Source organism: Ciconia boyciana, chromosome 3 (genome assembly GCF_034638445.1).
Source record: "Ciconia boyciana chromosome 3, ASM3463844v1, whole genome shotgun sequence".
Taxonomy (NCBI): domain Eukaryota; kingdom Metazoa; phylum Chordata; class Aves; order Ciconiiformes; family Ciconiidae; genus Ciconia; species Ciconia boyciana.
The window spans coordinates 62,385,369-62,396,006 of NC_132936.1; the positions used below are offsets into that span (position 1 = coordinate 62,385,369).

General features: G+C 40.2%; 1 protein-coding gene across 6 annotated transcripts in view; it reads left to right on the forward strand.

Annotated features, from left to right (window-relative positions):
- TMEM200A (transmembrane protein 200A) overlaps positions 1-9,593 on the forward strand; it is a 58,363-nt gene extending 48,770 nt beyond the window's left edge. For 5 of the 6 annotated variants that reach the window (XM_072855847.1, XM_072855848.1, XM_072855845.1 and 2 more), the window contains one exon: positions 6,422-9,593. In XM_072855847.1, the coding sequence (XP_072711948.1) occupies positions 6,438-7,913 (1,476 nt within the window). In that variant the 5' untranslated portion in view covers positions 6,422-6,437 and the 3' untranslated portion in view covers positions 7,914-9,593. Of the gene's footprint in view, positions 1-3,629; positions 3,891-6,421 lie in introns of all 6 variants that reach the window. The other variant, XM_072855849.1, reaches the window with a different exon arrangement.
- The last annotated feature ends 1,045 nt before the right edge of the window (positions 9,594-10,638 follow it).

Sequence of the window (10,638 nt, forward strand, 5' to 3'; positions counted from 1 at the left end):
AAAAGTTAGTTGACAGCAGTACAGTTAAGGTGATGCTAGTTATTAGGGAGGAAAGAGGGGTATTAAGGTGTCGGCCTCTTACGTAAAAGAGAGAAGTAAATAGTTTATAGTTTGTGGAACCAGGAGAAGTAAGTTGAAGCTACTAGAGCATGCTGTGAAGTCAGTACTTTCCATTGAATCTGTGCTCTTGCACACACATCTTTCAGATTTTCCTAGGCTGCCTAGCATTAGAGCCATTGTCTAAATAGCAGCTCTTGCCTCAGTTGCTGTTAAAACAGAAATGTGCAGTCTGTAATAGGTTCTTGCAGTTGACACATCTCTTATATCTGGGATAATCAATCAGTGAGTCAACTAGGCTCAAATCCCATGAAATCCTATTCCACCCATTTTGTCATTTGCTTAGCTTCCAAAGGATAACTGGGTATTACTTGTGTAGACCGTTCCTAGATTCAAAAGGACTCTGAGTCACTCCTCTTATCTGCCATACCTCCCTGTGGAGGAGTCCAGGCTGTTCAATTTGCTCTGTGCTCTGCAGCTACTCTAGTGAGTCCCCAGGTCACCTGCCTCATTTCTCCCTTCCTTTCTCTAGGCTGGCAAAGTCAGATATGGATAATGCTAGCGGCATAAATGCACCATATTTCTGTCTCGTCATCCGTGATAGCCTGATGTACTGGTAGAAAAGAGGGATCCTTGTCCACCTGTGCTAAATTACAGTTTGGCTATGATGATTTACCTATGCCTTACCTTTGTATCACAGAATGAATCTACCTTTTCTTTGTTAATTTGTTTGACCTCCTGATTTGGTTATGAATATACTTCATTCTTTGCTTGGCGAATGCAAGTCTAGTGGTTACTCACAACAAACTGTTCTGTGAAAGCTGTTTTTACCCCCTTTCTTAAGTTTCCTTTATGACAGCCTTTCCTTGAGCATCTGAACAACCTTTCCCCATATGGAAAGGTGATAAAGGAGAATCCCTTCCAGCCTCTCTGGCAGCCTTCGCTTGGGTAGCCAGTGTAATGTAAGGAAAAAGCAGATGTCACCCCACATCTGAGGGTGACGCTTCTTTTATCATTACCCATTTTGCATCACGTCTGCAAACTTTTCCTGCATGAATTTATTCCTCTGGCTCTAGTATTCTCTTATTAGATGGACTGCAGCCCCTCTCATGGCTCCTTACCCACCCATACTTTTGCAGGTGTTATTGTATTGGGTTTGCATGGCAAGGTTTTGGTAGCAGGGGGCTACAGGGGTGGCTTCCGTGAGAAGCTGCTAGAAGCTTCCTCTGTGTCCGATAGAGCCAATGCCAGCTGTCTCCAAGACGGACCCGCCGCTGGCCAAGGCCGAGCCCATCGGTGACGGTGGTAGTGCCTCTGGCATAACATATTTAAGAAGGGGGGAAAAAGAACCCTGGTGCAACAGCAGCTACAGCTGGAGAGAGGAGTGAGAATATGTGAGAGAAACAACTCTGCAGACACCCAGGTCAGTGAAGAAGGAGGGAGAGGAGGTGCTCCAGGTGCCGGCGCAGAGATTCCCCTGCAGTCCATGGTGAAGACCATGGTGAGGCAGGCTGTCCCCCTGCAGCCCATGGAGGTTAACTGTGGAGCAGATATCTTCCTGCAGCCCATGGAGGACCACGTGCTGGAGCAGGTAGACGTGCCTGAAGGAGGCTGTGACCCCGTGGGTAGCCCATGCTGGAGCAGGCTCCTGGCAGGACCTGTGGCCCCATGGAGAGAGGAGCCCACACTGGAGCAGGTTTGCTGGCAGGACTTGTGACCCCATGAAAAGGACCCATGCTGGAGCAGTCTGTTCCTGAAGGACTGCACCCTGCGGTAGGGACCCACGCTAGAGCAGTTCATGAAGAACTGCAGCCCGTGGGAAGGACTCATGTTGGAGAAGTTCATGGAGGACTGTCTCCTATAGGAGGGACCCTATGCTGGAGCAGGGGAGGAGTGTGAGGAGTCCTCCCCCTGAGGAGGAAGGAGCAGCAGAGACAACGTGTGATGAACTGACTGCAGCCCCCATTCCCCATCCCCCTGTGCTGCTCGGGGGGAGGAGGTAGAGAATTTGGCAGTGAAGTTAAGCCCGGGAAGAAGGGAGGGGTGGGGAGAAGTAATAAATTACATTAATTTTCCCCAAATCTGTTTTGCCTGTGATGGTAGTGGGTGAGTGATCTCTCCCTGTCCTTACCTTGACCCACGAGCATTTTGTTACATTTTCTCTCCCCTGCCCAGCTGAGGAGGGGGAGTGATGCTCTACCACTCCCTGGGTCCAGCCAGGGTCAACGCACCACAGTTATCCAGGTCTTTCCCTTCGTCTCCATTTCTCTGTCCTTGCCACATGGCTCTCTGCAGGCCCTACTGAGGCTACAGTCACCTGAGATAACTACCAGTAGTATCTGCTGAGGAGTCCATCCTTTCTTCATGCTAAGGGGGCACGTAACAACCTGTGTTGCCGTTTGCTGCTGGGTTTTTTAAGGCATCTCCTAGAAAGCGTGCCATATGCAGAGGACTGAACTTAGCCTACAGCCTGGATGAAAGGTGAAGTACATCTTGCTAATGGCCATTGAAGAGGTTAGAACTGAAGCGTCAAGAGCCCGAGTCATTCTCTTCTGTGTGAAGAATGCAGAGAGAGCGAGAGCGAGCAGGAGCTGCTTTACAGGATCTCTACCAAGACAGGCTTTTCTTGGGTGATCTTTGAGTGGCTGACAGGGCTGGTGTCAGGGCCATTCTGTAACAACAACACAATGCAAAGCGAAGCTAAATGTAGAGGTAAATCTGGGCCATTGCTTCTTTCAAGACTAAAACCGTAAGCTGTCCAGGCCTTTGGACCTGATGTTCTCGCTGAAGATGAAACAAACAGAGCAGCTACGAGGTTAGAGAGTCACTCAACATTTGTTCTTCAAAAGGAGCTTGGCAGCTGTGGTGCTTTTGTATCAGCAAGTCGGTTGTGTTTTATAAAATGAGTTACAGGCCTGTCCCTTTCTTTTTGTTCTGTATTCCACATCCATTTTACCATTATTTGAGTCATTTTAGAGCCAGCCTGTGTCATTCACAGTGCCACCAAAGAGATGCTGTCTGAGCTCTTAGCATAATCTTTATTTACCTCTGAGTCAAAGTCTTCTAAGTCTTTACTTGTTCAGAAGTTTGAATTCAGACTTCAGGGTAAAACTAAATGTAATCACTGTACGAAGTTAAAAGAAGCAGCGTTTGTCACTGGCACTCATTATGGCTGTTATGTGGTGAAATTAAACAGATTTGCAGAATAAATCAAATGTATCTACAATGTCACTTTATTCTAAATATAATATTTTCTAAAAAAAGGTTCCATCTTAATATGCACTTCATTGTAATTGGTTTCTGAAAAGCTGTCAGCATGAAGTGAAATAATCTCATACCAATATGTCTGTTAATACCATTGATTTTATTAGATGTAGAAGAGATTAAAATTCAGCTGTTGATATTAAAGTAGCTTATAAGCCTTACCAACACTGTGGCTTATTACAAATTATTATTTACAAAACTGGTTGTGATTTTTTTCCATGAAAAAGGATTTAAAAATATTGATGTGAACTCAAGAAACAGGAAAGAGACTCTTTCTATGTCTAAAATATGTTTGTATCTTGTTGCAGCCAGACTTTCTCTCCCCTGCACCCAAGTTCTGATGCAGGTAAAGTGAACAGAGGAACGACGTGTTCCCCTGAAATGCTGGGAGGAAGCCAGCCATGTGGCTTGAGAGATCTCGCTTTCTCTCACTTTCACTTTGAGATCTCAATTTCTGCCTGTCCTTCAAGTTACTGGAGACCAATTAATAATGAAATTGAGATGTGGTTTTCCTGCAATTTTTGCAAAATTTGTGAATGAGAACTTTCTATAGAAAGACACCGCAAGAGGTAATTAAGAACGTTTTTATTGGCTCTACTTTTCACAGTTAGAGAGGAGCTCTTGCTAGGGGTATGTTTAAAATATTTAGAAAGCAGATGTGAGCTTACCCCATTCACCCTTTGGTGCAATCCAGGGAGCTGTGATAAGCACAGTACAGTACATAAAATAACAAATCCTGCCACCAGGCAGAGTGTGGATTTAGCACTAACCTGCCATACTTGTGCAGCTCCTTGGCAGCCCTGAGAATGGACGGAGTGGGTTGATGTGTGCCTGTAAAATATCACATGAATATGGAAACTCCTTGTCCCCCGCAAAGGTCTGGGATCTGGAAAAGAATAATGGAACAAACTAGATTATAGCTAAATTATTATTCATTCAGTAAAGATATGCCATAATTCTCTTAATTTATTTCATAGACAAAACTAATTACATTCAATTGAGTCATGACAAAATATAACAGCTTTTATAATGGATAAGTCCTATTTATTTCTGTCTAGAGATTCACAACATTGTTTTACAGAATAATGATCTTTTGTTTTGGCAGAAACCCTTAAACACCTAGGCATATGAGAAAGTTTTGTTTTAATTTTTAAAGAATATAAATGTCAAATAACTTTCTTTGTGGGATTTTTAAATGGTTACATTAAAGAAATGCTTTTCATGAAGCAGTCAAGAAATTAATTGGCATTGAACTACTGAAATTGCCCAGATAGCATAAAAATTGAAGTGAATTACAGAGTGAGAATTTCCAGAGAGATGAGGAACATGAAACATGACACTACAAGTGAAATTTCTGAGATTTTTGGAATAATGCTATGGATTTTGCTTTCAGAAATTCAGAAAATGCTGTATACTTAGCACCCTAGGCCTTTTTTCAGGTCTTTCCTTTGTAAAGAAGAGGTTTCTCACAAAGAGAGAGGAAGCGCTCTGTCCTTTAATAATGATGGTGCAGGGAGGGAGTTCAGGCTGCTACTCTTTCTGTCGATCATCTGAATTGCTGCTGAACAGATAATAACGAACACTAGATACTTTTTTTTTTTTTTTCTGGATTAGTCCTTCCGCTTGGCCACCTATCTCAAATTCCCTATTAATTTCATAATCAAGTTCATAATTGGTGGGTTGGACTGATTTCTGTTTGTAGATATGCTTATGTGACACCTGCTTGCAGTGTTGGAAATCTATGACAGTGTCCAAACATAGAGTCTGTTTGTTTCTCATACAATGATAGATCTAATATTTTTTTTTTCATGGGTGCAGTGCTAAGATTTTTTTAAAAACATAAATATTTTAAGAGATCTGATGAAAACTACTGCCTGTAAATTGCAAGCAGTTATCGGTTTGCTTTGCCTCTGCCTTTCAGCCTCTCACATTATTCACCCAGTCCAACTTTAGCTTTGTCTGCTTGTTAAACCATCCCCAGCTTTGACACAGAGCCTTTTCCTCTGCAACTGACTGTCAGCCTTTCTTTATCTCTGAGCCTAGTAAGGCCACGAAAGAGAACATAATTTTTTCATACCTGGCTTATAGTATCTTAATTTTACTCTATAATATTATCTAGTATTTGCTCTAATATTTATTAATTAAGCTCAGAAACTATTTTGAGTCTGATTATAAGATGCCTTGTAAAATAAAATATAATTATCCTGAACTGTGTTGTTTCATTTGTTACTCTTACTCATACAAAACTATCAAACATGGCTTTCTCTTTTTAAACCCATGCTGGTTAATGTTTCTCGTGTAGTAGACAGCCAGGTATGAAAGTAAGTCTAAAATGAAAAAAATTTCTTCATAAAATGATGAAGCTTTGAATTGATGAACTTGAAATTTATTAAGATTTCTTATCTGGTAAACTAAACTGAGCTACTTGATTTGAAGTCCATGAGGAACCAAGAAGGGGAGATATGCATAAAAGAGGATAAGCTTTATTAGGAAAGGCAAAAATGATTCTGTAGTTGAGACTCAGGTGCTCTGAATAGGCTTAATAGAAGCTTCTTTAAATTATGGAATAAATATGTATTAATATATGCTGAAATCTATAAGGAAAGATCTCTTAAAAGGGATAAGTAGAATGATCTGTATTCATAGTCATTGTGTGTCATAGAAGTTTTTGAAAGAACTACTAGCTAAAGTGCTAAAATGATCTAAAATGCATACAAGGTAATAATATATTATTGAGTTTGCTGCAGACCAGTCCAGAGATAAATCATCTATTAAGACTTCTGAATATTTTCATCTTTAATCCTGATATATCACCACTAAGAGCACTAGCTTTCTGCTACTGTCTGTATCACTGATGGAAGATTTATTACCTATATTTACAGTGTTAAAAGACTTTGGGACTTTTTTTTTAAGATACCATGTGAATCTCAAAACTGCTGCTGTGTCATAACTGGATTAAGATGCAGTAGCTTTTTTAAAGTAATGAATATTTTGATTATCAAGAAATATCTACAGATTAACAAAGTGCTATTTATATTTGCAGACACAACCTTTGCTTTCCTCAATATTTCTGCTTTTTTTTCTTTTTTTTTTTCCCCAGGGTACAATATAGAACTATGATAGCAACCGGAGGAGTCATAACAGGACTGGCTGCCTTAAAAAGGCAAGACTCTGCCAGATCTCAGCAACATGTAAATCTTGCCACAGCACCAGCTTCTGAGGAGAAGAAACCAGTTAGACGCCGGCCCAGGGCAGATGTAGTAATTGTCAGGGGCAAAATCCGTCTCTATTCTCCATCAGGATTCTTCCTGGTTTTGGGAGTGCTTATCGCATTCTTGGGAATTGCAATGGCCATCCTTGGATACTGGCCCCAAAAGGAACAGCTTTTAGGATCTGAAGATAATCTATCTGTAAATGAAACCCAGGTCCTGAGAAGTCAAGGAAGCATTTTACTGCGTTTCTTTGAACAGCATGTGCACTCAGATAAGATGAAAATGCTGGGCCCTTTTACTATGGGTATTGGAATCTTCATTTTTATTTGCGCAAATGCCATTCTGCATGAAAACCGTGACAAGGAAACAAAAATCATACACATGAGAGACATATACTCCACTGTAATAGACATCCACACCCTGAGGATCAAGGAACAAAAGCAGCTGAGTGGTGCCTTCACTGGCTTGTTGGGGGAAGGAGAACTTGGGCACAGCGGGAGCTCGTGTGCATCACGGCTGGCTGCGAACACGGTTGCGCCTTTCTCTGGCTTCAAGAGTAATTTTAGAATGGATAGTTCTGCTGAAGAAGATGAGATTACCCTAAGCGAAGACAGGACCACTGGTAGCCTTCTGCCACCTCTGCTGACTGAGCAATCTGGTTCAGTCTTTGGACTTTACCCTCACTCCACCAAGGCTTCAGATGACAAAAACACTAGCTCTATAAAGTGTGAAACAAAATCCATTGTATCATCTTCTATTAGTGCTTTCACACTGCCAGTAATTAAACTGAATAACTGTGTTATTGATGAGCCTAGTATAGACAACATAACTGAGGACTCAGAGATCACTAGGAGTCGGTCTAGAAATCTGTCGATGGATTCTCTGGCCATTCCACTAACTGATACCAATGAATCTTACAGACCGGCCGCTACCATGCTGCCACGACACAATTCATTTGTGGACACTCCATCTGATCAGTTCAAATCTTCTATGACTCTTGGACCAAGCACAGGAAAGCTTTTATCCCCTGGCGCTGCCAGGAAACAGTTCGGGTCCAACACATCTTTGCATCTTCTCTCTTCACATTCAAAGTCCCTGGACTTGGACAGGGGTCCCTCTACACTCACTGTCCAAGCTGAACAAAGGAAGCACCCCAGCTGGCCCAGACTGGATCGGAGCAACAGTAAAGGATATATGAAACTAGAAAACAAAGAGGACCCAATGGATAGGTTACTTGTGCCACAAGCAGCAGTCAAGAAAGACTTTACTAATAAGGAAAAGCTTCTTATGATATCAAGATCTCATAATAATTTGAGTTTTGAACATGATGAGTTTTTGAGTAACAACCTGAAGCGAGGAACTTCTGAAACAAGATTTTAATACTTAAATTGCAATTTAGAAGATGTCATACAGTATTTTTTAAAAAAACATTTTGACAAGTGTTTCCTTTTCAGTGAGACTAGTACAAGCCTGTTTTTAACCAAATGCTTAATAGCCCATTAAAATTGGCTTGTGTGAACAGAGATCTTCATCTTTGTAATGCCAAGAGTTTTTTGTCTTAGTAACATACAGCCGCAATACTGTACATTATCATTGCTCAGAGAATTTTGGTACGACTGATTCCAATTTTTCCCAAGTCATTATTTGTTTTGTTCTATATAAGCATGTTACTTTTTATCAATTTGACTCCAGAAGCCTGCATTAGAATAAAGGCTCCATTTACTTGTAAGTTCTGTTTATTTAATGACTGCAAGAGTCTAAAAACGGTGCTTGCAGTCTAGAATGGGAAGTGAGCAGGAGCACATACTGAAATTGTCAAATCCAGGCCTTTATCCTAGGTGTTGTCTTTCACATCCGGTACATCTTGGTAACTGCAGTCTTGCCATTGTCATTGTGAGAAACTTGTTTACATATTGGGGTGGGTGGATAGAAAAGAGTGGGTATAATTAAAATAATTTTTGTGAATTCATTGTAATTGGTCGAGTTGAATACCAGTGTTGTGAATTATTAACTATGCTTTGTACAATAATCTTTCTACATCCATTGTAATTTAATCCTGTAATTCTGGGAAAACATCTATAAAGTAAGAAATCTGAAAATTCTTCTGGGATTAGTTCTCTAAACCACTTTGGCAGCATTTTTAAAATCAAAATATACAGATTCAATTAAAAGCATAGGAACATGATGAATGCCAACAGGATTTTAGAAACATGGTGTATAATAAGATGATAGTGACACGCATCTGAAGAGAATAATGGAAAAGGAATATATTGCCTCTCATTAAAATAGCAAAAAGCTAAATAACTAGATCTCTATGTTCAAAATACTGATACAAAGCATACAGTTCAATATGTCTACTAACATAGTATGAAAGCCCCTTGCCTAAATTTTGATTTATATATTTCACCTAATTATTGGTGTGATGTTCACTGGAAGCTTAGCTGTGGCAATTTGCATTACAAGATTTTGCAAAAGGAAGTGACATTTAAAACAATGTTTTTCTCAGCAAAGCAAGCTTCACAGTTGACAGTTGTAGGCTATTGCTAAAGAAAATGAGAATTTGAATGTGCATGCCAGCAGGTTTTCATGTATTTCATTAAGGTATTTAGGCCGTGATCCTGCCATGACAGCCATGCTAGAGAATGTCACTTCAAGCTGCAAGGCTCACCTAACAGGATGTTGGTCTTAAGTGGTCGTTTTTGATATATTCACTTAACCTAAATACTCAGGAATTATTTTTAATGGCTTTTCCCAAAAAGAATCAAACCTGTTAAAATGTCGTTGTTCTTCAATTACTTTGATTATGAAAGATCAAAGATAAAAATACCCTCTCTTTTTTTTTTAATATTCAGCTCCACGTTTCAACTGCGCGATGTTTATGTATCAGGAGCATCACTTGCTCAGTGAATTGAGGCATAGAGTTAACTATTAGAACCTCAAGCCTATATATTGTAACAGAGTTGGCTAAATATTTTGCTATGAAGCTTTTAATAACTTTCTGGTTTGTGTTCTTAAGACATTTGCTATTTTTTGAAATAAAATAAAATGTCTATCTACATATACCCGTTGTAAGACCTGTTTTTCCTCTGTGATCTCAAATCTTCCATATCAAAGTATAATTAGGTATCATAACATTGTATATAACATTGTGCTTAACGTATTAGCCTGCCACTAGATATTTGACTAGCCTGCCACTAGACAATATGGCTAATTGATTTCAGTGACATCCCTACACATGTAAAGGCTGAATATTTTTTTTTCCATGTAATGTGAAATGTATTCAAAGTGGTTTTGATATAAGGAAATTTTGTATAAAAAGAACATCCTGTTCATTTTAGTTTGGCAATAAGTGTTCATATAAAAATGGAAAACACTATTGAAGACATGAATGATGTAAGCTTTTATTTCCTTAATAGCTACATTAAATCATAGCTTAAAAGACTGTTTTTTGGGTACCATCGTATGTGGCAATAGTGGTCCTTTTGTAAGTATAGGAGGGCATGAGCTTTTAATTTTAACATAGATACCTGGTACTGAAAACTGTACTCACTTTGGAAAAATTTACCCACTTGGGAGACCAAGGTAAAGCTACTGACTTAAAGCAAGAAATCAAAATAGCACCATACAAAGAAACTCTGTGGTTGACAGACCAACTACAAACATATTCCCAAATTACCCCAAAATGGAATATTTCATTCAGGTAATCACAGGACGGTTAAGGTGGGAAGGGACTTCTGGAGGTCATCTTGTCCAACCCCCCTGCTCAAGCAGGGCCACCTAGAGCTGGTTGTCAGTACTATGTCCAGACAATTTCTGAATAACCCCAAGGAGGGAGACCCCACAATCTCCATGGGCAACCTGTGCCATTGCTCCGTCACCCTCACAGTAAAGGAGTGTTTCCTGATGTTCAGAGGGACCCTCCTGTGTTTCAGTTTGTGCCCATTGCCTCTTGTCCTGTCACTGGGCACCAGGCTCTTTTCAGAGCCTGGCTCCTTTCTTGCACCCTCCTTTAGGTATTTATACACATTGATAAGATCCCCCTGAGCCTTCTCTTCTCTAGGCTAAACAGTCCCAGCTCTCTCAGCCATTCTTAATGGGAGAGATA